Consider the following 25,944-nt stretch of genomic DNA (forward strand, 5'->3'; position numbering starts at 1 on the left):
TGGGCAGAGATATTTGAGGGAAGAATATCAAACATGGCAAAAAAAAGAATTTCTGAAGGGTATATCGCTACAAATAGGATTGACTGAAAACATTTAATTTCAGCGCCGGAAGGTTAGTGTCGTTTGGCCACGCTCTGGCTCTGCCAGCTCCTTCACCCTGACATCTGCAGAGATGGTGATATCGGTCTTGCTACCAGGCGTGATCAGAATGAACTGTCGCCCGATAGAGCGTCTAGCTGCAACCATCTAGAACAGTTAGCAGTCAGAAATGACCTTTGAGAAGGAGATGTGGCACTTACAAGCATATCAATTGCCATCTTTCGGTTGATGTGATCCATGTACACATCGCTTTTTAAGGTCAGCATGTTAATAAGCCAAAATGCGAAGAAAACTTACAATTCATCAAGACAACGTATTGGGGATCCCATGGCTTCCCAGAGAGACAACAGCAGACAGACTTGTGAGAACGATTTTTCTCCACCGGACAGTGTCTTTGCACCTCTCCCGGTGCTATCGTCTTTAGTGATATCAGGCTCAACCTATGGTGTAGTCAGCATTAATTGATCAATATCGCCAAGGTCCTGGTGAAATGATTTACTTGTAAGTCAAGAAGTTTGTTGGTATGATCAGCGAGAAGCCGGCCACGGAAACTTCTCTCACTTAATAGATAGGTGAACTGAGCCTTAGCTCGAGAGGAGATGTGGGATCTGAAGATTTCCCATCTCTTTTTGCGGTTCTGGAGGGTATCTTTCAGGGCCTAAACAGATGTGAGACCAGACCAAAGAAACCAGGCATTGAAATCAAGGGTAAATTACCTGACTCAAGGCCGAAAATTGTTCAAGCTGCTGCAAGGCTCGATCATAGGTTGCCGCAGTCCTTGTTGCATCAGCAGCAATTTCCTCTCGAGAACTTCCCAACCTGTTGACTGTCAGTTTAACTGTCAAATTATAAACTGCAAGGGGCATACTCCAAGTTGTAACGAGCCAGATCACGGCTTAGTTTATCGAGTTTTTTGTCGAGGCTGCCGGGTGTTTCTCCTTCGTCCACAGGAACTCGAGAAGAAACCAAGTTGGCTTTTTCATTGTATTCAACAACCCGTGCTTTTACCACTTCTTTTCTCGCTTCGATTTCAGCCTTGGTCTGTTTATCTTGGTCAATAAGTCCAACAGCTTCGTTCTTCTCGTCGAGGATCTTGGTTTGCTTTGTTTTCACAAGGTTTTGCTCGCTTTCAGCAACTTGTAGTTTTTCCCGGAGGGTTGCAAGTTCAGAGTCCTTGGCAGATAGTTCTCGCCGGATTTCTTTGATGGTCTGCAACGTGGCTTTCATGGCTGCCTCGCTATCCTTGTACGATCCCTCATTGAGCTGCTTCTCATCTTCAGCTTCTTTTAACGCTGCCTGAAGCGCATCAATGCGTCCATCCTCGGCGTTCTCTTTGTCCAGGGCATCTCTGAGTCCCTCGGCATGATCTTCTTTTCGTTGCATTTGAATTTGCAGATCTTTCTCGGTTCTTCCATGTCGGAGTAGTGCCTGTTTGCTGGCCTCGACGCGTGACCGGGCAGTTGCCAATGACTGTTCAAAGTCCTTCTGTTGGCGTTTGAGGTCTGCAATAATGTCGCGTTGTGCGCTAGAGCCATTAGCCAGTGTCAGAGGTTTCAAGGAAGAAGATTTACTTACTTGATTTGCAAGGCCACGTCGGATTTCATGCGCGGGCCATCGGTCCATCCCATGACAGGAGCCTGACTCGGTTCTCCAGCTCGACTGTATGAAAGATGGAGTCCTCGACGTCGGTCTTTTGGATCAATGGAATAGCAGCGCTTAACATTTCTTGGTCGCGCACCGTCGAATAACACAGCAGAAGCTTCGTTTACATCCTCGATCAACAGCATTTGTTCAATCCCATGGTTGATGATCAGCTGTCGCCGGACTAATTCGTTATCGATCTGAAAGGTCAGCACATTCCATAAATCGTGGAAGGGATGAGGGTGGCTACCTGAAGTGTTCGTAAGACAGTGTTGTGTTGGGGGTCTGGTTCGTGTGCCGAGGTATCCAAACGGCCATCAGAGCCAATGAAGATTGGACAGTTGCTGTCAGATCATATCAGCCTCAATTTCAACATGGACCCCTGATCTAACTCACCACTGAACCCGTCGCATGATATCGAAAAGAAGCTTCATGTCATTTTTGGATGAAACGATGAAACTGGCAAGCGTACCACCAAACACTCTTTCCAGGATAGATGACCACTTCGGTTCTAGCAGAGTGACATAGTGACCAATGGGGCCGACAGGGGTTGCCTCCCATGATTTTTCCTGTACAATGGCTTTTAGGAGTGCGGGCATTTTGACATTGAAGCCGGACTGTCTTGATCCACCTTCATTGGTGAGATTCTGAAGTTGGTTCTCCGCTTGACCAATCTCGCGATGTTTCTGTTCAAGTGGGCCTTCGGTTTCTGCAAAATCTCTCTCGGCGGTTTCGAGATCTTCCCGTAAGCGAGCGGCACCTTGGCGATGCTCCTCGTATTCTCTTTGGGCAGCAGAAGCATCGTTGGCGGCTTGCTCACACTCGTCTTGTTTTCGAGCGTAGCCGCCGTCGCTCACATCTGCTAGACGCTGATTCTCATCGTCGACTTTTTGCTGGGTTTCCTGGATTCTGGACTCGGCCGCTTTGAGATATTCCCTGATCTGGCGTTGTTCCGCCTGTAAAATAACAGTCAGGGAAGGTATTTCATGCTGGCTGGAAGGACGTACCTGTAGGTCATGCCGGCCGGCCATCTCAGCGTCCAATTTTTCTTTTATTTTGTCCCTTTCCTCTTGGGCCTCATTCACTGCCACGGCAGCTCGCCAGGAGTGTTCACCCGCGGCTGTTTCTTCCGCGGCGACTCCGTCAAAGGCAGCATCAAACCGAGTGAGGCGAGATTCGGCTTCAGTAATCTTCCGATCTGCCTCGACAATTTGTTCGGTGAGTGAGATTTCCATCTATATTGTCAGTCAAATATCAAGAAGGCGGTAGGGTGGGACCGACTCTTTCTTGCTCTTCAACTTGAGCCCAAGCCATTTGGCCTCGGATATTTCTGATCCGGTTTCTCAGATAATCGTGCTGGTCAGAGATGTCCAGTTTTTTCTTGGCCAGCTCTTTGCGGTTTTGGAGGACCTGTACGTCTTGGGCTGATGTTCTGAGCTTTTCTTCAATCAAGTCAAGGGATTCCTCCACTAGCCGGTAGTCGTTATCGAGCTGTTCCAACTGGACGCCTTTGACAAAGAATTTGTATTTCTCAGCTGGGCTCGATGTACTCAAGAACTGACGGGCCATATCCTGGGAGAGTACGTTCATAGGGTTTTCGATCTGCAGAGAAAAGTAGTCTGTGATGGCATCCAGCTCACCCTTTTTAGTCGAGACGATGCGCCCGTTCTCTGACTTGATCTTGAACCCGCTGGTGCCGCTTCGGGAGAAATGACGCTCGACGATAATGGTTTTTCCAAAATCGTCTGCCAAATAGGCACCGTCGCCTTGATTCTTGATACGAACGATGATCGTGCTATTTTCTTTGCCCTCTTTGATAAAACTTTTGAGACTTTGGCCGCGATTTGTCGCCGAAGCTTTGCCACCTAAACAAAGGGTGATCGCTGTCAAAATCGCACTCTTGCCGCTGCCATTCTTTCCAACAATGAAGTTGATCAATGGCCCCAACTCCACGTAGAAGTGATCATGACACATGAAATTGTAGCACTCAACACGTTCGAGGATTCCATGTTCGGCTGGCACGTTGGCTTCATCTATCAGATGCGAGTATTTTTCTTGTATGATCTGAGTCTGACGGAACTCTAGCTCGTCCTCGTCGTCGAGAAGCGCATCGTCGTTGACGGCTAGAAGTGAATCGGCGGTGTTGATAGCAGCGCGGGAAGAGGTTGAAGATTCCGAGTTTGCTGAGCTCTCTGAATTCGTCCGCTGTCGTTTCCTCTGTGACTGTTAACTCTGCTTAAACTCATGCTTGCTAGAATCGTACCGAGGAACTCACGGCTGGCTGGTTAGACCTATCGCTTTCCTCGTCGGAGTCCGCAGACACCTGCACGCGCTTGCGAGATGGCATTTGAAGATATTTTTGTCAATCAAGGCCAGCGGCTAGCATAGCGAGCAGACTCGTCAGTCCTAGCTGATGGTCGCTGTTCTCAGCCACACGAAACCCCCACGAACTGATGGTCCCGAGATCGCGTCGCGTCCGCGTCAGATAGACTTAGTAATCAGATAGGCACTACAGGGCTCTTCGGGTGCAAATGTGGCCTTCAGCGTTGATTTTAGTGTTTTGCTATCGAATTTGAGAAAAAGAAGAAGTCCTTAGAGGAAATAATAAAAGTCTTGCTTTACGAGTAGGAATCGAGAAGGAGAACGAGATCAAGTGTTTCTTTGTTCCGTGACCACAAAGAGAATCTGACGCCAAAACTATAGACGAGTGCGGATGTGCGAGTACCGATTGCTTCGGACATTTTTCCCCCTTGTTTTGTTAAGACAGATATGGGATCTTAATTTGTTCAATAGTTGATCACACGATCTACCGCTATGTAAGATCAGCTAGAGGTACGCGAGTTGGTTGCGCACCTTCTCTAGCCCATCAAAATTAGCCTGTAGAGTAGTGGCAAGGACACTTGAACTCTTGATATTGCCAACGCCTGCCCATTCATCGCACGCGTGACAAAGCTTCTGATACGCAGCTGCAAATGCAGCCTGCAACTCGGAAGTCCGAGTACATGACCGACCTAGATCATTCATGTAATGAGTAGGATCTTGTATGCATAACCGTTGGGCAACCAAAAAATTTCGCTTCGCTGCAGCGGTCCGCTTGGCACTGATCAGAGAACGTTGACCGCGCTGGTAGGCAGGTTCATCAGCCTCGGAAGCTACAGGTAACATGTCTGCGCTGAAAAGTTTGGGAGGATCAACGGAAACAACAACCGATTGGAGGTCAACCTGAGTGCCAAAGAACTGCAGAAGAGCAAGGAATTGGTCACCCAAGTTATTGGGCCCTGGAAACCGGCCATGGTTTATCTTCAGGAATGCTACGATGAGCATGGCTAGCGCATCCGGTCCAATGCTCGCCTGCGGTGAGCCAAAAAGGTCACGCGCCTCTAACAATGTGCGTGTTACTACGTATAGAGGCCGCAGGGCAGGATATTCAGCCTGATAATCTTGCAAATACTCCGTGATGGCAGGGATACCGTCGCCACAATAAAATTGTAGCAACAATCCAGTCGGCTGGTGGCAAGCGGATAGCGATGGGTTTCGCTTTTCAGATAGTTTCACGCTATCGCCGAATATGTCCGTGTGCTGTAATGCTCTTTGGACTTGACGCAGAAGACGGGTATGGGCACCTTGGACCTGAGGCCGCGTGGGGCTCGGTCTTCGACCACGTTCTAGTGATCTGGGAAGATCTTTATACGGCAGTATAAAGTCAAGATCTGAGTGCGCCAGGACAAGACCCGTGCAGTGGGAACCAATAACTCTTGGAGCATGTGAAACCACTGCTTTGAGAAGTGAGGCTATCTCTGCCCTCAGCTTCTCTACACGGTCTCTTTCCTGAGCCGTTGGAAGCAGGTATTGATCCAATGCTCGAATTTCTGCATCCAGGGTGATCTCAGCATTGGCGCGAGGCAGCTCCAAATTTGTCAGCCATGGACTCTGTGCCGGACGACCTGTTCCAGCAGGCTGAATCGCATCTTTTCCATGTCGATTAATGAGTGATTGATGGGACGATATATCCACTTGACTTTGGCGCTTTTTCTGGCGCTTTTTAGACGCCGGATCAGAAGTACCAGGCGGGTGTTCCGAGCTCGGTAGAGTTGGTTCTGCGGGTGGTTGGTAGTCGGCGCGCCTCTCATATGAGATCTCGGGTCGCCAGAGTCCCGCGGAATCTTCAAGGGGGTAAATTTTGCGGATTAAACGAGACCGGTTTGTGGATCGATGGGCTTCTAGGGTCTTTCGGAGGCTATTAGCAAAGACATCGGAAGTCTTGGCTGCTGTAACAGAGCTATGGAATGGGCGAAAGAGGTGAGAGGGACGGATACGGAAAGGTAAGCTCAAAAGCTGCATAACAGTATTAGGGCATTTGAGAACAAAAGAGGATACCGGAGTGGATGTCACCATGCCGAGGATGCATGCAGCGTTCCAAAATATTCTTTCCGATCGACTTTGTTCAAGTGTTGGTGCCTCAGGCAGAAACATCCATGTGACAAAGGGGCATGCGCAGTTTTCAACAAGATTGCCTAGGTGAGTACATTGATACAAAATATACTATTCTACATCCATCTCGACATATCTCAAATTCAAATGCCTCAAATAGATCGAAAAATTCATAGATTGAACTCATGTATAACATGCACAAAATGTACAATACATGTGATATCCAAGATGTATAGCATGTGTGCCATGTAAGAAAATAGAAAGAAATGCATACATGACGTAGCACTGAGGAAATGTCCACAAATTTCCCTCCAAACTCCCTCTATCTTCATGTTAAAATATTTCATATTTGAATTTGTGAACCTGGAAGATCTCTCCTCAAGGTCTAATCAACCGGGTTCCCCAGGTCATTTCCTTCGATAACCCTCGATAAGACAAGTTCACTTCACCGCTTGCCCCTCCATCCTTTCTATCTCCTATTCCTCCTTTCTTTATCTACCTAGGTATAATCTATCTGTTTTTGATTTAATTATCTTCCTTACATCGTCCATGGCTTTCGTGCGATAGTCCATTTTCCCTCGACCTTGCTTTTCGACTCAGTCCTAACTTCCCGAGGTATGTACCCTTGATCATCTCCCCATTCCCAACCCGCCGTCGTTCAAGGTTTCCCCGGACATTAGTGCATGTGACAGTTGCGGCCTAACTCTCGCAGTCTAATTGCAACCCATCGGATCTAACCCTCAATTTCCCCGTCAAATAACGTTTAACATTACTCTACTCGGCTGCTCGTCATGTCCGAACCAGAAAGCCCCGCGCAGGTGCCTGATGACCAGCCAAACCCGGTCATCGTCGGACCTGGGTTGAAGGCGCTCAAAAATGAAGCATATGCCCAAGCGACAAATGCGACACCTAGTCTGGAGAAGATATCGAATGAAGCCCCTTCATACTTTGACAATCTCCCCGGGGCAAAGGCTGTAACCACCGACCCGTCTGAGACCAAGCCCCAGTCAGCGCAGACTGAAGGGAGGGCATCATCTGGCATGGATTTATTGCGCCGCTTAAGCTTGACGTCGAACTCTCCCATGTCTACCGAGGTTGATCCACGCGTACAACACCCAGGACTTCGTTTGAGTGGCCGCCTCATCAGCGCCGCTTTCTGTATACCATACAAGCTCAAATTTCGATCGGGATCAGACTGGGTACGTGGAGTCATTCTGTTCATCTGGGAGATCGCACTGGCTGACCGGATAACAGACTCTCAAGTCGCGCTCTGGTACTTCGGCGCTGTTCGATTCATTTGCAAATCTTGCATCGGACGAGACTTCTTGGTCACACACCTTGGTAGGCTGGACTGGAGAGGTCGAGCCTGATATGGATATGAAACTATCCTTACAGCAACTACATGCCAATTCTACAGTCAAGGCACCTCTAATCCCCAGTAACCTTGTTGCCAACCAACCATTGAACAAGGCTGCTGCGCCGGTTCCCGTGGATGGAACCAAGAAGCCACCCGCACATCCACTGGTAGAGGGAATTAGCGTCACCCAACGGGACCGAGAACGACTCGATGAACAGCTGAGCTCGGGTCGTCATGGCCGGGTATTGCCTGTGTGGTTATCGGATGAATCAGAAGAGCCAGAAGATACTATTCTGCTGAAAGATCAAGGGAGATGGCGCCGTTATGCCGAACGTGAGCTATACCCTCTACTCCATTATAAGCAACATGGCCCGACTGATGGCCGATCTGAGCGGCGGTGGTGGGCCGATTATGTGCGCCTGAACCAGTTGTTTGCGGATCGCATCGTGCAGGAATATCAAGAAGGAGACGTTGTCTGGGTTCATGATTATCATTTGTTCCTTCTGCCCAGTATGCTGCGGCAACTTATCCCGAATATCTACGTGGGATTCTTCTTACATTCGCCTTTTCCCAGCAGCGAGTTTGTCAGGTGTCTTGCGAAGCGCAAGGAGATACTGGAGGGAGTCTTGGGTGCCAACATGATTGGATTCCAAACATTTTCCTACTCTCGACACTTTACCTCGTGCTGCACCCGTGTTTTGGGCTTTGAGTCCAATTCTGCCGGTGTTGATGCATACGGGGCCCATGTTGCAGTAGATGTCTTCCCCATTGGTATCGATGCACATTCGATTCAAAAAGCCGCCTTTGGAGCCCCAGATATCGAGAAGACTGTGTTGGGTATTCGCAAGCTCTATGCTGGAAAGAAAATCATCGTTGGCCGCGACCGGCTGGACAGTGTTCGCGGCGTTGCGCAGAAGCTACAGGCATTCGAGATTTTCCTCGAGCGCTATCCGGAATGGCGTGACAAAGTCGTCCTCATCCAGGTGACAAGCCCAACTAGTGTGGAAGAGGAGAAGGAAGACCCTGAAAACAAGATTGCTGGCCAAATATCCAATTTGGTTTCGACCATCAATGGAAGATTTGGCTCATTGAGTTTCTCGCCCGTCCAGTACTATCCGCAATACTTGTCACCGCGCGAGTACTTCGCGCTGTTGCGTGTAGCCGATGTCGGATTGATCACTACGGTGCGAGATGGCATGAACACAACGAGTTTGGAATATATTGTCTGTCAACACACCAACCACAGCCCTTTGATTCTTTCTGAATTTTCTGGAACGGCGGGCACCCTGCCCAGTGCCATCCACATCAACCCGTGGGATATGGTTGGGGTGGCTGGAGCGATCAACCAAGCATTGAATATGCCAGACGAGCAGCGAAAGGAACAACACCTCAAGCTATACAAGCATGTGGTGACCAACACAGTTTCTATGTGGTCTAGGCAGTACCTCAATCGCCTGCTGACCAATCTTTCGTCCTTTGACCAATCGGTCGCTACACCTGCACTGGATCGTGCGAAATTAATGAAGCAGTACCGTAAAGCTCGTCGACGACTTTTCATGTTCGACTACGATGGTACATTGACACCAATTGTCAAGGACCCTCAGGCGGCCATTCCTTCAGATCGGGTACTCCGCACTTTGAAGAGCCTATCTGCCGATCCACGAAATGCCGTGTGGATCATCAGTGGACGAGACCAGGCTTTTCTAGACGAGTGGATGGGCCATATTCCAGAACTTGGATTGAGTGCCGAGCACGGTTGTTTTATCCGGAAGCCCGGATCTGAGGACTGGGAGAACCTGGCCGAGAGAAGCAACATGGGATGGCAGAAGGAAGTGGTTGATGTTTTCCAACATTACACAGAGCGAACCCAGGGTTCATTCATTGAACGAAAACGGGTAGCATTGACCTGGCACTATCGTCGCGCAGACCCAGAGTACGGTGCGTTCCAGGCTCGCGAGTGTCGAAAGGCTTTGGAGGACACCGTCGCCAAAAGGTGGGATGTGGAGGTCATGGCAGGAAAGGCCAATCTAGAGGTTCGACCAACCTTTGTGAACAAGGGGTTTATCGCCACTCGGTTGGTCAACGAATATGGCACGGCCCCAGGGAAGACCCCGGAGTTCATCCTATGTTTGGGTGATGACTTCACAGATGAAGGTAAAAGCGCTCTCACATTGTTCGTGTTAACAGTGGATTAACATGCAATTTAGATATGTTCCGAGCTCTCAAGAAGTTTGATCTACCACGCGACCATGTTTACTCGGTTACGGTGGGTGCTAGCTCAAAGCAGACCGATGCCAGCTGGCACTTATTGGAACCGGCCGATGTTATTGGATCAATTCAGATGCTTTTCAGCAGCGCCAACCAAGACCACTGATATTTGATCAAGACTTGGACCAAAAAACCAATGATTGCCCGCTACAGCCAATTATACGCCGTGCTCCACCGGGGGATCTAGCCTTGGCATCTGTTTTAGAGTCGGCATGCCGGAAGTTATCACCACACGGTCTTGAAGATGGTTTTGATCTATTTCTAGAGGGCTATTAGTCCTCACATTAAGACACTCCGAACTATACAAGCGTTACCACCGCCACCGTCGTTTTTGCTCATTTGGCTTGGGTCTATGCTCTCCTGTTTTAACTCCGTAAAATAGGGTCTCTTGCCATGATGTTTTTTTGTTGTATAGACTCACATGTATGTACATGTTAGAAAATTAGCTATTGAATTTTCCCAGCCTTTGCGTCTTGTGTACAAGAGTGTTGTGACCCCATGTGTATATCTGAACCAGTTTTGCGGGGACCCCAGGATTGCGCTAAATTAAGTGAGTGTGGGGTCACAAGATGTATATAGATGTATAGAATTAGAAGGATACAAACGTAGAAATCAAAGGCTATTTGAATCAGAGAAAAGGTCAAAGAGGGAGAGAAATAACTGAATACACTACAACTGTGTACCCTATACTAAATCTGCACCAACTCTACAAAAGACCCAAGTATACAACCAGTTAAAATACGATAGTGCATAATGTGCAAAATAAAACATCCCAGGGATATGTCGATATACATAACAAAGCACATACTGCAGATGTGCTATTCGGAAGTGAACCCGTATGCCATCCGAAGAGCGCGGCCATCTTTGCGAATAGGTGAGAGGACGATCGGAAGGATCCCCGTTATTGGAAATTCCCCCCAATTTTGATTTGACTCATTTGAAAATGCATCTCGTTATTCTGGATCTGCGTTTCAAAGGGGTCTCAAGGAGGTAAACCATGTCAACTTCTAATATGGCCGATTTCTCCAAGAAGCCCTCAAGTACGACTGAAGAACATGGAGACGAGAAGAACGAGAGCATAGATCTAAGCCTCACTTACCACCCCTCAGACGAAGAATCAACTGTGGGCTGTGAGCCCAACCTAGCGCATGTACCTACCAACACCAGCGCCTTGAACCGTACACTGTCGGCGGTGCGCACTCGGGAATCTGGCAAAGATCTCGGCCCACCCCCGGATGGAGGATTTCAGGCTTGGTCGCAGGTTGCTCTTGCACACTTCGTCATCTTCAATACATGGGGTTACGTCAATAGCTTCGGCGTCTTCCAGACATACTATTCCCAGACACTGGGACATCCACCATCGGACATCTCCTGGGTCGGTAGCATCCAGATCTTTTTGTTATTTTTTATTGGCACTTTCTCCGGCAGAGCCACCGATGCCGGCTATTTCACACTTACCCTAGCATGCGGAGCTATCTTGGAATGCTTTAGTATCTTCATGACCTCGCTCTGTACCAAGTACTGGCAGCTATTCCTAGCACAGGGTGTTGGCCAAGGAGTTGGGTGCGGGCTCATGTTCTGCCCAACATTGGCTTTGATCTCGACTTATTTCTCCAAGAACCGTGGGATCGCCATTGGAATCGTTGCGTCTGGTTCTGCCACGGGTGGTCTGGTCTTCCCGGCTGTTATCATGAAGATGCTGCCCCAGATCGGATATGAGTGGACGATTCGGACGTTGGGCTTTATTTCAGTGGCCACGCTGACTCCTTGTGTCCTATTTCTCAAGCAGCGTCTTCCTCCGTGCAAGAGTGGCCCGATTGTCGAGTGGGCAGCCTTCACCGAGCTGTCCTACTTGATGTTTGCGATTGGCATGTTCTTGAACTTCTGGGGCCTATATGTCGGCTTTTTCTACATCGGCAGTTTTAGTCGTAACATCATCAGCGTGTCAAATGATCGATCCATTGACATGATATTGGTCATGAATGGAGTCGGATTGGTTGGGCGATTGGTCCCCAATCTGCTAGCTGATCAGTTCACTGGTCCTCTCAACCTGTTGATCCCGTCCAGTTTTGCGACGGCCTTGGTTGGCTACTGCTGGGCAGCAGTCAACGATATCTCCGGACTGTGGACATTTGCCTCGTTTTATGGCTTCTTTGCTGCGGGTATTCAATCGTTATTCCCAGCGACCCTCAGCACCCTCACGACGGAAATGAAGAAGATCGGTGTACGCATGGGCATGATTCTCAGCGTGGTGGCAGTGGCAGCTCTGACAGGGTCTCCTATCGCTGGTGAGCTAGTTTTTCGTGATGATGGCAATTACCTGTATGCCCAAATGTTCATGGGGTCTGCGATCTTCCTTGGCGGATTGACCTTGATCGGAGCCCGAGTGACCAAGGTGGGCACTGATCTGGTTCGAGTTGGAAATTAGATGGAACGAGACATAGGTGAATAGATAAATGGACACATATATATAAGTGCATATAAGAAGATAATGATGATGATGTGTGATGTTGTATGATAAACAAATCAACGAATTGTGTTTTGAGGAGAAGAAATGTCTCCCCCCCGCCCCCCAACATGTGATTAATGCGTGACTAGTAACTCCGAACTCGTTCCCAACTTTGTATCTTTAAAAAAAACCTTTGAAGTCTTCGCAACACTTCCAAATTCTTCAGGTAAGTGAAAGTTTTTTTGTTTCTATGGCACAGGACATGTGAAGTGACATCCCACCTTTGCCCCTCCATCCATTGTGTGCAAAATCTGCGAAACCTGCGAAACCTACAAACCCCCTCAATGAAAACCCGCTTAACTCTTTTTTTTCGAAATAGAGATATCCATTACTTGAGCTTCGTTACAAAATTCTCAGATTTCCCTAAATATCAATATGGCGCCCCGTGGTCGTGGAGGAAAGTTTTCCAAGCCAACTCGAGGAGGTATGTGGGGTGCTCGTGCAGAGTACGAGATACCTGAAGCTGACCAGATGATGAATAGGAGGCAAACATTTCAGTAGAGATCTACAGCCATTAGACAAGGATGGTAACCAAATGGGTCTCTGGCGGGTGAATTGACTTCAATCCCAACTCAAATGCTACAGCACCCTGACCATGACATCTCTTTATAGGAGCCTGGTGATCAAATCAAGTCATCGGGCGACGAAGATTCTTCATCGGAAGAAGAAAGTTCCGAGGAGTCTAGCGAGGACGAGCCCAAGCCCACTGAGTCATCCACGACTGCAGGAACCCGTGAGGAGCGCCGTGCAGCTGCTAAAGCTAAGAAGGCAGCCGCATTGAAGAAGCGAGGCCAAGGACCAGCCCAACCGGGCGACCTACCCCCTTCAGACTCGGAAGGATCCGACAACGAGCTCCCCGCCAACCCCAACCACACTGCCAAGTCCCGCTCACAGACCCTCAAGGCCGTCGAAGAGCCCGCTGCCGAGCCCAAAAAGCCCGCTAAGGTCAAAGATATCTCGCAGTTGTCCCGGCGTGAACGTGAGGCCGTCCAGGCTCAGCAGGCCCGTGAGCGTTACCAGAAGCTGCACGCTGAGGGTAAGACCGATGAGGCGAAGTCGGATCTGGCTCGTCTTGCTATTATTCGTGAGCAGCGTGAGGCGGAGCGCCAGCGCAAGTTGGCAGAGAAGGAGGAGAAGGATGAGCAAGCTAAGGAACGTGCTGATGCCGCTCAGGAGCGGGAGGATCGTTTGCGCGCCGCAGCTTCAGGAAAGACTGCAAAGAAAGTTGGTGGAAAGAAGAAGTAAGCTTATGGATTTCATTTAATATGTGGTCATGATTTGGGTCGGATTATTGTTGGGTCCACATCTAGATAACAAAAAAAAAAACAAAGCAACCAGATGAGATGCTCCTCATATTGGATATCTGGAATCAATCAGAGAGTGAATAAGATGCAATCATGTAAATTGAAATCATATACACTGACGCCACCATATTATTTGAGAAACACCTCATTTTTGGGCTGGCTTTTCTGGGAAAAGCATGAGCCGGCCCGAAATTTTTTTCAGGGGAAGAAAAAAGATATTTCAAGTTTCATGCACGGTGCTGAAATCTCAGGGAGAAGAACTAGACAAGAAAAGAGTTCTATTTGCGGGAAGCCTCATACATCACACACCCCAGAACAACCCTTTGACGCTGTGGCCTTGCATGACAATGCCCCAACCGGCAATCAGGCTGACTAGCCACATAACGGCGAACATGATAATGGGCACAAGGAGAAGTTCTGTGTTGTGCAAGAAGGGAAGAGCATTGTACCCCAGGAATGTGATATATGTGTAGTAAATGAGAGCAGAGAGGTAGAGCGAGTTTCCGAGAAAAGTAGCCAGGAAATCGCTCGGGCTACGGGTGAGGAGTGGCAGAAGGAGGAACTGCACCACGTAGAGGTGGAGATAGAGAGGAAAGAAGGCCCGGTTAGACACCTATACAAGGGCAATGTCAGAAGGTCAAAGATTCCACAGGATTTTATAGGAGGGAGTCTTGCGTCAAAACAATATCCAAACTCCAATTGCTCCTTCTCCCCTGGCTGCGTAAACAAGCCCTGAGCGGCACCTCGTCTTCGGCCACGGGAGCTCCGCAGGCCCGTTAGAGAGGCGGCAGCTCCATTCGGACCGAACAGACGGCCAATGACAAAGTATCCAATTGTTGAGACGAGCAGTGAGGAGCCGATGAAATGCACGAACACGAAGAGGAAGGTGAGGCGGATGATTGCGCCGAAGCCTGGCGTATAAGCAAGGCCCCATGCAAAGGCTGTGAGGAGGAGGAAGAATGATAGTAGGTAGGTGAATGACGGATCAGGCCGGTGCCATGTATTTTTGGTTTCTGTTCGAAGGCATCAATGGTGCTCGGCTAGGGCCATGGTAACTGGCATTGCCAAAATTGTATGTGTTTGTACCATCGATACATGATCCGAGATTGGAAGACAAAGACTCACGTTTCTAGATCCGATGGTATGGTTAGCATAGTTCGAGGGCTCGTTTGGGTAGTCAATGATCACTTACATGGTAGTATATCGATTTGAAGACCTTCTTGGGTGCGATCAACAACGAAGTCATTTCCCAAACGGCCATTTCAAAGTCCATCTGTGGAAATTTGAAGAGCCTATCCCATATCAGTGATCGTTTCTTGCGTCGAGGTTCTTCGGTCCTACCTCTTGAAGAACCGCGGCATGCGGACGCTAGCCCGGCTTGCGGGGGTTGAACCGAAGTTGGCAGGGCCGGCATGTTGGCGGGGAACGGAGATATGAGGGTTCATGATCATAGACCCCGTTTTTCGAGAAGGGAAATCAATCTCGGAGCATACACGATGCAGTCCGGTTGTTGTACGTGTATCCGACGCACGTTGGGCCCGGTTATGTCATCTTGATCACGTGTGGGGTATATCCTCGGTCATTTGTTGTTGTTGTTTTTGTACACCGTACTCCGTACACATGCATATACCGTGGTATGACTTCATTTTCCAGCGAACACAGTATTCTGTACAGATTCTTATCTGTTCGAACATCATATCTGAATAGTTCTTCTTTTGTATCTCTTCCGAACAAGTGTCGTGTTCCTGGAAAAGGTTCCCTATCAAGAGAATCCACTCTGCAAGGGGCTGAAGGATTAATAGCCAACATACATACATGCACTCCGTCCTTCATAGTCAACATATGGGTAGATAACCAAGGAGACTTTACACGGAATACGGGGTAGAGAGTATCATTTAAGTCTCCGGGTTGCCCTCATACTTATTTATCTAAATAGAATAAATGTTCTTACAAAGTGCGTTTCTCTAGTCACTACGGAATACAGAAGTTAACATCCGATATATATCTCCATCCCCCCACGACTCCACTTGTGTACTTTCTTGGTATAAACGACATAAAACATAAATTGGAAGGCAGAAGATATTGATATGTGGTTGTACGCATACACCACACTCGATGGTTACATTATCGAACCTCGAGTATATAAGCATAGACTCAACAAACATAGTTTAATATATTCCTTGATACAAATGTATCAAACCCCTGAATTCTGTGCGTTGGCAGATTCAGATCCTAAAAAAACCCAACTAATTTCCCCTGGACTGCTGTATTCAGTCTTATCGCATGTTGCAACCCCCCCCTTAGGACTACGGAGTGCTCCGTATATCTTTCTCATTTCTCATCTTATTTGAAAAAAGAAATCAAGAAATCCCCCCCCCCCCCCCCCCCCCCCCTAAAAAAACACAGATCGTTCACTCAAAATTTGAAAGGTCCCGCCAAATCTCTGAACTCTCAGGAGTTCCTTGTCTGCATTACTCGGCCCTGCCAACCTTTTACATTGTTTTGTTTTTATGTTTTTACTTCTTATTTTTTTTTTCCCTTCACATCCCTTGCTTTGCGAGACAATGACCAAGTAAATTGTCCTTCAATCCGTCAAATCGGACGTTACAGGTCGAGACCATCAGTTTCTCCCCAAACTACCTTGTGAGACCTGCAAGATATCTGGTTCGTTACAACAAACCTAGCACTGGCTCCAATTCCCTTGGATCTTTCCAACTACAACAATGATCATTGTCCTCCCCTCGGGTGGAAACTGATCTGCCTAGAAGACGACAATTAACTTCTGTTAGCGCAACAATGTCCCAACCGGAAGCGTACTCTCCTCCCCATACACCTCCCTCCCAAACCGCGAGATACAACCCCTCCAAGCGTGGATGCCCAGCTCGACCATCCATCCATGATGCTTTCCCAGACGCCATGGATAATCCCACGAGAAAGAGTGAGTCAGGAGATGACCGAGACCCGCATGATCTGTCTCTATCTCCACAACATGCAACACGGACGTCGATTGTCGACAACATGCTTCTTTCGCTCGATCAATTTGCCCCTAGTTCGTCTTTCCTAGACTACCGCCTTTTCAATTCCGCCTTCGAAACCGACCACCACAGCCACTACTCACAAGAATCTGATTCACACGGCCGGTACCGCGGACACACATTCTCATCGTCAGTGTCCTCAGAACCAGACTACGAATACGAAGATGGGAATGACAGATATGCGACAATCACAGCAACCAAGGGTCGGCGTAGCAACAGCACTTCCAATTACCAGATGACATCAAGGCAGGTGGGAAGCTTGCGCGGTGGCACCGGAAACATGCCACGAACAAACACTGCCCGAAAAGGCAGCAAAGGAAGCTCATCCTCCACCGCGGACTACTCGTACACAATCCCCAGAGGACGTATAGATCATGGCTTGGGCCGACGCTCCGCCAGTTTCGATTGTGGACCAAAACGGGCGTTCGCACCTTATGCTAATTCCAGTGTTGGTCAGGACTCGATGTTGTATGACGATCACGATGCTGCACCCACCCCGAGCGTCCCGGCAGGACCGCGGAAGTTTCTTGATTATAGTAGGACACCAATCGCTGCAGCAGCGCGGACACCCGTAGCATCGCGACGGAACAGCATGAAATCTGCCCATGCCCCTCAGATTCGAAAGGTTCGACCTGAAAACATCGGCACGGGGACCCTCAGGGCTCGGGACAACGACTTCTCAAATACGGATGATACGGAGCTTGACCCCCCTCCGGCCATCACGGCATTGATGGATCCTCCTGCTCCCAGCCCGACCATCTCTTTCAACAAGCCAGCTTTCCCTCTCCAAGAACCAATGCCAACTGCCACAATGTCGACAAAGGTCTCCATCAGCAATCCTGCTCCAAACACAAAAGAACGACCAGGGTTTTTCCGGCGTGTCTTTGGTTCCAAGATTCCAGCCCCTGGACCGACAGATGCAGCAAGTACAAACGCCAACGACCTATCACACTTACAAGAGACCGAGAGCAGAGAAGCCAATGGGATTGCCAGCCCAAGGGCACGACTTCAGCAGGCAGCCAAGAGCTCTGCAGGTGCTTCTCCGTCCTCAATTCGCACAGGACCCCATCAGGTTGTGAATAAGAAATCTTCTTTCTTCCGTAGAAGGAAGAGATCGGTGCCTGACCACGCTCCTCCACCGATTGTAATTCCTCAACACCTTGTACCACAGACTAGGGATACTGTGGTGGCTCCAAGTCCTGTGAGCAGCCCGCGGCAGGCCATGAACCTTTGCATCGACGAGGAATTAGACAGGAAAGAAACAGCAGACTGGGAGGCCAAGATTCGGCAACCGGCATTTTTGCAGGCGCAGAAGAAACGAGAAAGTGTTTCAGCTCCCGGAGCTCCCAAAATGAAGACTTCTCTTCCGCCCTCTACTGCCTCTCGTGGCCAGGACCTCTCGCCCCTTGCAGAGAAGGATCGATTTTTGACTGGCGAAGTTTCCACAGAATCTGCTTTGCAGGAGCAGTCTCAGAATTTTGCAGTCTCTGCTACTTTGGACCCCGTTGTGGAAGATTTCTCACGCGGCATCAAATCACAGGTCGATATTCCTCAAATTAATGTAGCCAGATTGGTGCTTCCATCCGAGGACGGCGTTTGCGAATCTCCTGTTGATTCTATGTCAACGGCATCAAACTATTACACCGCTGCGAACACACCACTCATTGAGCAGGAAGATTCTGAACTAGCTGATGACACTGAAGATCAGACGGATGGACCTGGCGAAGCTATCGAAGAAGGACCCACAGCCGAGGACCGGGAACAAGCTCAGAGGCTCTTCGACAGTCAGGAACAGGTGGTAGGCAACGAGCCTGCTGCCGCTTGGCTGGGTGGCCCTGATCGGGCGATGGTTCGCGAGGCATACATGCAACTGTACAACTGGTCTAATCTCAACATTGTTGCCTCTCTTCGGGCTCTTTGTGATCGTTTGGTGCTCAAGGGAGAAACCCAACAAGTGGATCGAGTGCTGGATGCCTTTTCGACCAGGTGGTGTGATTGCAACCCAAGTCACGGCTTCAAAGCTACCGATGTTGTCCATACCATTTGTTATTCTATTCTGCTACTCAACACTGATCTGCACTTAGCTGACATCGACTCAAAGATGACCAAATCCCAATTCGTTCGAAACACCATGCCCACTATCCACCGAGTGGCAATGGATGCCGCACCGGAAGGATTTGAGATGCTGCGTCCAATCAACCGCTCCAAGACCCAACCTCAAGAAGCGCACTCTGCCCCTACATCGGCGCGATCTGCAACTTTCCCACCAGATGTCACCCACGGCTCGTTTGATAAAGATAGCGATGCCAATGTTGATGCCGGGCCTTTGGTTAACACGCCATTCACTGGAACAGTGAGAGCTTGGGAGCAACAGGTTGAAGCAGTACTCAAGGAGTTCTACACATCCATCCAAAAACAAAGGCTGCCCCTGTTCGGTGCTCAACCAGAACGTGAAGTATCTCGCAGGTCCTCCAACAACCTTTTGGGCCCCTCCAGCGGTACTCTCCGTAGGAGTCCCAGCACAATTAGCAAGAGTGGTTCCGATATCTTTCCTCGCGGTCGTTCTGCCAGTTCAAGCCATGTAGCTGCGCGATGGTCATCCAAACCTCGTTCCCGAGCTGGAAGGCTGTATCCTCCTTCGATGATGGGCTCCAGCCGTACCAGCCTAGACGACCAATCATCGGTCTGGAGTCCGACTGGATCCAGTACCTGGAGCAAACATTCGTTGGGTAAATTCACTTCAGCGTCTGTGGACTCCTTTGGCTCAGACTTCCTTCGCGGCGAATATCAACAATCGATTGGTTTTGCCAACGCTCTGAGTCAGGCCATCATACGGGAAGACTCTGCATCCTCGGTTTACAGCTTTGAGGAGCCTGAGCGAACAACCCCTCTACTTGAGGATGACACGTTGGCTCTAGCCGGAGCCCCGTGGGCCAAAGAGGGAAGCCTAAAGCATAAGCATCACCTAGATGCGGTAGACAAACGGGCGAAGGATCGGAACTGGAATGACTGTTTTGCAGTCATACAGCAGGGCTGGGTGCGTCTTTTCTCATTCAACAACTCCACCAAGTTGATGCGACAAAAGGCCAAACAGCCCGGAGGAGTTATAGTCGGTGGCGGTAACTGGACGGAAAATGCAGAAGAACTTTGGAAGTTCATGTTGCGCCAAACCATCGCCAGTGCCTTGCCATCACCTGGATACTCCAAGTCTCGTCCTCATGTCTGGGCCCTGAGCTTGCCCACTGGGGCGGTTCATCTTTTCCAAGCTGGAACGCCTGAGATTGTTCGAGAATTTGTCTCCACGGCCAACTACTGGAGCGCGCGACTATCTAAGCAACCGCTGGTAGGAGGCATCAGCAACATCGAATATGGATGGAGCGATAGCGTTATTAACAGCGCGCTGATCGGCGGTGAAAGTCGATCCCCGCCGCCTTCGTCAGGCGCACGACCGAGCATTCAAAGCTCTATCCGAAGCTCCATTGATCATCAGGTCGTACGACCCCGACTTCCCGCAGATCGGGTCAACATCAGTGACTGGAGTCCACCTCAACAAAGCATGGTCGCCTCCAACTTGACAGAGGAGGAACAATTGAAGGCCCTGCAGGCCTACGTGCAGAACGTGGAAGATGATCTCTCTCGCCACAATGAATTACGTTCAGCGATGAACCTTGCATTCTCTCCACGCCACCCCAACGCCGCTAAGGCCATGGCAAACTGGGAACGGAAATCGTCGTATCTGTTGCGTGAGATTGTTAAATTTCGCACGTATATCGACTCTCTACGCAACGCCGTCGGCTCTAAAGAGAGAATTTTTGCTTCGACCGACTACTCTCAAGTGGACGAGGAAGCAATCATGCAGCCTACAGAGGCTGCAGCGTGATTGCGCACTCCTCTCCCCTCTTCGAATACACACTGGCTATACATTCTCCCCCCCCCCCTTTTTTTTTCTTCTCTGGATTAGGGAAATACCATGCATGATATATACCTTCAAAAGTGACCTGATCCATTGGTCTTTCTTTTGTTATCTTTCCTTCATTGTGACTTTGGTTTGATCCAACTTTGTCTAGCACACCTCTCTTTCCTTCTAATGTTCTGTGATGGTGTGGATTACTGACTATTCTGTTTAATGCTTGGGACGGTGATGTGATGCTATGAATACCATGATTGTCGTTTTATATACAACATATGAATATCATCGAAGTGTAGAGTTCCTTCAATGTTGTTCCTCGTGTACGTGTCAACTGGATATAGTTTGGTGAGATGGGCGTGGTGGTATTAATTGATTCAGGGTGCATAGTGCGTGGAAACATCACCACATGATTGTGCCTGGCCGTGTCCATACCGTTGTATCCACGCAATTCATCTATGCCAAAATGCTCTTGCCAGATAACTTTCAAACATTTTCAAACCAATTTCGACGCTTCACTTTCACTTCATGATCTGAACCCTATGATAGCTTCATCTCTCTCTCTTTTCTCAACTCTCTCGACTTTCGAAGCCAAAAGAACCAACGATGAGAGCTCATTCGCCGATCGAAGCGGGTAGCGAGATGCAGGGAGTGGATACCCAAACACTGGGCGTCATCTCCCCCGTTGCAACTACAGTGCGCACCCCCTATGTGTCGGCATTCCAGACGCCAGATCAGACCTTGAATGATCTTAGTTCAGAATATTTCATGGCAGAGGACGTATCGGGGGGTCTCCTCCCGAACTCGGTAACACAGTCCCAATCTGAAAACACGCAATCAACTCCTTCAGAGCCGGGTCATGAAGACCGAGACCATGAATTTACCATGACATCCACCCAACTAGATCTGGATGATCACAGCTTTATTCCGTCCTCAGTCGACCGCGATGAGAGCAGTTTATTCCACCCATCGAGCGAAAATGGCGACCACGAACGCGGCAATAACCAAACCCTAATCGAAGAGCACGAAATGCGCCGCAAACTGATGGAAATTGAGTCGAGCTTTCTGCCGGAACCATCGACCATTGACGTGGCTGCGAGCGGTCCCGCTGCTGGTGCGGATGATACGTACCTAGTTGGGGTTCCCAAGAATGACACCGCAGACACAACGCAGGACTCCTCACAGCTCTCATTCGTAGAACCAGCCGAGACAAACCCAATGGACGACGAGGAACACTGCGAGGAGGAGCCGCCAAATCCAAATTTGGACTCGGTACCTGGCCCTGCAGAACAACATGCGGACAATTCCTTGCTTGACTCCCTCTTCTCGTCACCTACGGCAGCTGCAGTGCTTCACCGAAATCAATCCGCATTGTCCGAAAATGCGCGAGAAACCAGCCCGCTCCTCCAGGATGAACGGCCCTTCAGATCTGAATTTTCTATGGCCGAGAACGAATGGCAACTCACTCCCTCAAAACTTCGAAACCCCTCCCGCAGCCTTTCGCCCGGTGCTTCGCACCTATTTAGTGACCAAAGTGGCAGCGCTACTGGTAGTCGTAGAGCCAGTCGACCCAAGTACCTGACCAGTCGACAATCAGGCCATCGTCTCTCACACTCCTCGCTCGCAAGCAACAACACTGAAACAACCAACAGCGATGCCACACTAGGCGCAGACTATGCCCTTCAAACAGGAGGCGCGACATCGGACAACTATGGAGGCTTGCACCCTGGAAGTCGTGCGCAGATGGCCAGGACAACCAGTCTCGGCAGCATGGCATCTGGGATCTCCGTGTATAGCGAAGAAAATCCACTTGACAAAAGAGATACGCCTGGTCCAACAGATGGCGGGCTGCATACGCTGGAGGAGGAAGGCTCACCACCTTCTCGTGCCGGTCACGTTGACCACGAAGACACCTCAGCACCAGTGACGCCAAAGGCGAAGCCACAAGATAGCAATGTCCCTACTGATACAGCAATTGCCGAGCGGGTCAAAGGCATTCAGATTCCTACCACATTTGCACAACGGCTCCGGGAAGACTTCCAAGCGTCCCCGGAGAAGCGGTTGGGGGCTTCAACCCCTGCGTTTGCGAAAAGTGGCCGAAACCTGACCCTCAAGGAACAGAGCAGCACCATTGATCGCCTGGCGAAGGAGAACTTTGACCTGAAAATGCGAATCCACTTTCTTAATGAGGCGCTGAACAAGCGATCCGAGGAAGGCATCAAGGAGATGATCTCGGAGAATGTTGAGCTCAAATCAGATAAGGTCAAGCTCTCAAAGGACAATCAAAGCCTGAGACGCAAGATTCGGGACTTGGAAAAGCAAGTGAAAGACCATCAATCGGACAAGGATTCTATGGTCAATCATGACCCCGAAGGATCAGAGGAGGGTGATCGTGACTTGGCCCAAGATGAAGAGATCGTTTTCTTACGTGAACGGGTTGAAACTTATGAACTCGAGATTGAACGTATGAGGTCGGAAACAATCGCACGGGAAAGTGAGAAGCGTCGGCTGGCTGAGATGGTCAAGTCGCTCAGCGATAATCGTGCGGGAGAGTCCGAAGCAGGTGCGAGAGAAGAGCGAGTAAGTCGGAGTCAGATGGACACTCAATCAGATCCAAGCTAACTAGCTATGTAGGAGATGTGGAAGGACATGCTTGACGCAGAAACCTCAGCCCGAGAGCAAGCCGAGGAAGAAAATCGAAGACTGCGGGATGAGTCGATTCGTTTGCGGAGTGAGATGTATTCTGTCACAAAGCCCGGCCAATACGACTCTCTTTCGTACACGTCTGATAGAGACGGCAACCGAGTTCCAACCGTTCCTAACAGCACGCTTGTTGTAGAGCTGGGGCTCCTTAAACAGGAGAACGCAGAACTAAGAAAGGAAGTTAGTGCTCAGACTTCAATGCTCACATCACGCAATCGAGAAAAGGAACGTCTTTATCAGGAGATCGAAGAACTGAAGCTCGGCGAGCGTCGTCACGTTGGCCGATCCATTGCTGGAGACAGTATTTTTGACCGTTCCGCCTCGCGCACTCACATCCGACCATCGTCCCAGGCTAGCGATGGAACGGGTATGTCACGCAGCGACATAGACCGCGATGAACTCGAAGCCCGGAATGGACAACTCCGGGACCTAGTGTCGACCCTCAAACTTGATAATCAAGCCATTCGAGCCGAACTTGAGGACTATATTGGAGAACTAGAGGCTCTTGACAAAGCATACCAGGCTGATGTTGACCAAGCTGAAGAAGAGATGCAAAATCTACAGCAAGAACGAGATCAGGCCGTGCATATGGCGAATGAACGAGATGCCGCTTTCCAGGACCTGCGGGCCGAGGCGCAGGAAGAGCTGGATACACTTGGAGACGAACTTGACCAGAAGATTGTGGAGTGCCAGCGCATGAACGAGGATCTAAGAAACCAGGATGAAAACCTCAGAGTCTTGCAAGCCGAGATGCGGTCTGCCAGCGAAGGCATCATCCGTCTTGAGGAAGACGCACAGAACAACCTGGCCGCATATAAATCTGTACAACAAGAGCTTGAGGAGACCAATCGCGAGATGGAGTCTATGGAGAAGAGCCTATTTGAGGCCAACACCAAGGTGCAGCGGCTGACGGTGCAGATTGAGTCGAGCCAGAATGAAATTGCTTTTCTTCGCGAAGAACAGGACTGTGATAAGATCCGCATTGGAGACATCGAATCAGATCTTAAGAACTACCACATGAGTTTGATCAGCGAAAAAGAGAAGACTAGAGAACTCGAGCAGCGACTGGCAGATGAACGTCACCAACGAGAGGTGGTCGGAAGCAAGGAGAAGCAAGATGTCCAGCGTATCATGAATGAATTGAACCGCGAAGCTTCGGCTTCCAAGGAGGAGGTCCGACGTCTGAAGAAGAGCCTTTCAGCCCAGGAGATTGAAACCTCCACCTGGAGAGAACGGCTGATGGACCTTGAAAACAATTTGAGAGAAACTCTGGGTGATCTGAGCGGCAGTCGGTCTAGCTTGATAACCAATATCATGAAGCTGCAAAAAGAACTGGAGTCGACCGCCCTTGACTTGGAGAGTATCCGCTCGCAGTTAGATGAGAAAGAAACCCTACTTCGAAATCGTGACGCTCTGCTCGAGAGTCATGGACTTGAGTCACGCAAACTCTCGGAACTCTTGGATCGCGAACGACACGCGCGCCGAGCCGACAAGCAGTCATTTGAGTCGTCGCTAAAATCTCATCAGCAGGCTTCCCGGACCATCACGCAAAGTAATTCCCGCATCACAGATCTGGAAAAAGCGCGAACGGAGGACCGTAAAAGATACGCATCGCTGGAACAACAATTCAAGGACCAGCTAAGCGAGAGGAATGTCATGTTCCTTAACCTTTGGAAGAGAATATCTGGGCTTTGCGGGCCCGACTGGGCGCACTCCAACAGTCTCATCAATGGCAATCTTCCGAGCCAGGAGGTCATAGGCAATATGTTGTTTTGGCCGGGCTTCAGTCGCAATCTTCTGCTTGCAATGAAGACTGTCGAGGGCGTGATGGCAAATTTCAAGACTCGCATCAAGAGCATCGACCACGAGTTGACCAAGCGTTATCACACGCTTGAGCTGTCATATAACGGACGGATCAAGAAGCTCGAGCGTCTCGAAGAAGCTTTGAAAAACATGCGATCCGGTCGTGGACAGTCGAGCTCAACGCCGGAGATATCTAAACTGCGTGGCGAGAACCGTCTACTGAAGGCTGAACTCAATCTGCTTCAATCCAACTCGCGAGGACAGGGTCCTGCATCTGCGGCTGCGGTTGCAGTCATGGCATCAAGACCCCGATCCCCTTCTTTGGCGTCGATGGCAGAGTCGGAACGATCCATAGCGTGTTCTAGCTCTACGGCTATCGCTGAAAGATCTCGCCCCGAAAAATGCCTCGCTCGCAGTGTTAGCGGACTTCCGCAGCCCTCTCACTCCTCTTCTAGCAGCACATTAACCAATAACAATGCTGGAACGATGATACCACGCACGCGCAGCTCGCACAGTGGCTGGGATGGTGGCGATGAGAAATGGATTCACAGGCTGCATGAGCTGGAGAAGCGACTCAAATCTGAACGTGAAGGTCGCCTCCTAGACCGCAGTGGCGCTCGCAAGCGACTTGAGGAGCGCGATGCTGAGAATCAGAGACTTCGAGAGCAGCTTCACCGGGAACGTACGCGGCGCGGGCCTTCAGAGACCATCGCAAATGGCGGCAGTCGTAGTCACCCCCCTGTCTCAGATGAGGCTCCCAGTTCCAGTGAAGAGGAGGGCATCACCGTCGACATCGAAGTTTGATTTTGTCGGTTTTCTTATGTACTATATAATATTCACCGTCTATTTGCGTTTCGCTTCCACATTACACTTTTTTGCATCTGCTT

The 25,944-nt window shown here is 49.6% G+C and overlaps 8 protein-coding genes across 8 annotated transcripts; 5 read left to right on the forward strand and 3 right to left on the reverse strand.

Moving 5' to 3' along the window:
• Positions 1-99: 99 nt before the first annotated feature.
• On the reverse strand, positions 100-4,087 carry Pdw03_5412 (DNA repair protein Rad18, putative; the record flags this gene model as incomplete). The annotated part of the gene is made up of 12 exons (XM_066101051.1): positions 100-246; positions 300-348; positions 397-539; positions 599-757; positions 816-918; positions 968-1,624; positions 1,675-1,940; positions 1,991-2,084; positions 2,137-2,696; positions 2,748-2,975; positions 3,022-3,957; positions 4,004-4,087. The coding sequence occupies 12 exons, from the start codon at positions 4,085-4,087 to the stop codon at positions 100-102; spliced, it is 3,426 nt and encodes a 1,141-aa protein (XP_065957991.1).
• Positions 4,088-4,566: 479 nt separating this feature from the next.
• Positions 4,567-6,081, reverse strand: Pdw03_5413 (Non-canonical poly(A) RNA polymerase PAPD5; the record flags this gene model as incomplete). The annotated part of the gene is made up of 1 exon (XM_014683413.1): positions 4,567-6,081. One exon carries the CDS (start codon positions 6,079-6,081, stop codon positions 4,567-4,569), a length of 1,515 nt encoding a protein of 504 aa, XP_014538899.1.
• An 881-nt stretch (positions 6,082-6,962) lies between these two features.
• Positions 6,963-9,902, forward strand: Pdw03_5414 (Alpha,alpha-trehalose-phosphate synthase subunit Tps2, putative; the record flags this gene model as incomplete). Its single annotated transcript, XM_014683412.1, has 3 exons — positions 6,963-7,370; positions 7,426-9,682; positions 9,736-9,902. 3 exons carry the CDS (start codon positions 6,963-6,965, stop codon positions 9,900-9,902), a joined length of 2,832 nt encoding a protein of 943 aa, XP_014538898.1.
• A 906-nt stretch (positions 9,903-10,808) lies between these two features.
• On the forward strand, positions 10,809-12,641 carry Pdw03_5415 (MFS monocarboxylate transporter, putative; the record flags this gene model as incomplete). The annotated part of the gene is made up of 3 exons (XM_014683411.2): positions 10,809-12,118; positions 12,395-12,471; positions 12,625-12,641. The coding sequence occupies 3 exons, from the start codon at positions 10,809-10,811 to the stop codon at positions 12,639-12,641; spliced, it is 1,404 nt and encodes a 467-aa protein (XP_014538897.2).
• Positions 12,642-12,680: 39 nt separating this feature from the next.
• On the forward strand, positions 12,681-13,550 carry Pdw03_5416 (Casein kinase substrate, phosphoprotein PP28; the record flags this gene model as incomplete). Its single annotated transcript, XM_014683410.1, has 3 exons — positions 12,681-12,729; positions 12,788-12,855; positions 12,918-13,550. 3 exons carry the CDS (start codon positions 12,681-12,683, stop codon positions 13,548-13,550), a joined length of 750 nt encoding a protein of 249 aa, XP_014538896.1.
• A 360-nt stretch (positions 13,551-13,910) lies between these two features.
• Positions 13,911-15,054, reverse strand: Pdw03_5417 (Integral membrane protein, putative; the record flags this gene model as incomplete). Its single annotated transcript, XM_066101052.1, has 5 exons — positions 13,911-14,222; positions 14,285-14,622; positions 14,696-14,738; positions 14,802-14,901; positions 14,951-15,054. The coding sequence occupies 5 exons, from the start codon at positions 15,052-15,054 to the stop codon at positions 13,911-13,913; spliced, it is 897 nt and encodes a 298-aa protein (XP_065957992.1).
• A 1,351-nt stretch (positions 15,055-16,405) lies between these two features.
• Pdw03_5418 (SEC7-like, alpha orthogonal bundle) lies at positions 16,406-20,524 on the forward strand (the record flags this gene model as incomplete). Its single annotated transcript, XM_014683408.1, has 1 exon — positions 16,406-20,524. The coding sequence occupies one exon, from the start codon at positions 16,406-16,408 to the stop codon at positions 20,522-20,524; it is 4,119 nt and encodes a 1,372-aa protein (XP_014538894.1).
• A 633-nt stretch (positions 20,525-21,157) lies between these two features.
• Positions 21,158-25,861, forward strand: Pdw03_5419 (Anucleate primary sterigmata (ApsB), putative; the record flags this gene model as incomplete). The annotated part of the gene is made up of 2 exons (XM_014683407.1): positions 21,158-23,131; positions 23,186-25,861. 2 exons carry the CDS (start codon positions 21,158-21,160, stop codon positions 25,859-25,861), a joined length of 4,650 nt encoding a protein of 1,549 aa, XP_014538893.1.
• Between the last annotated feature and the right edge of the window lie 83 nt (positions 25,862-25,944).

The sequence above is a fragment of the Penicillium digitatum genome, chromosome 6 (assembly GCF_016767815.1).
Source record: "Penicillium digitatum chromosome 6, complete sequence".
Classification (NCBI taxonomy): domain Eukaryota; kingdom Fungi; phylum Ascomycota; class Eurotiomycetes; order Eurotiales; family Aspergillaceae; genus Penicillium; species Penicillium digitatum.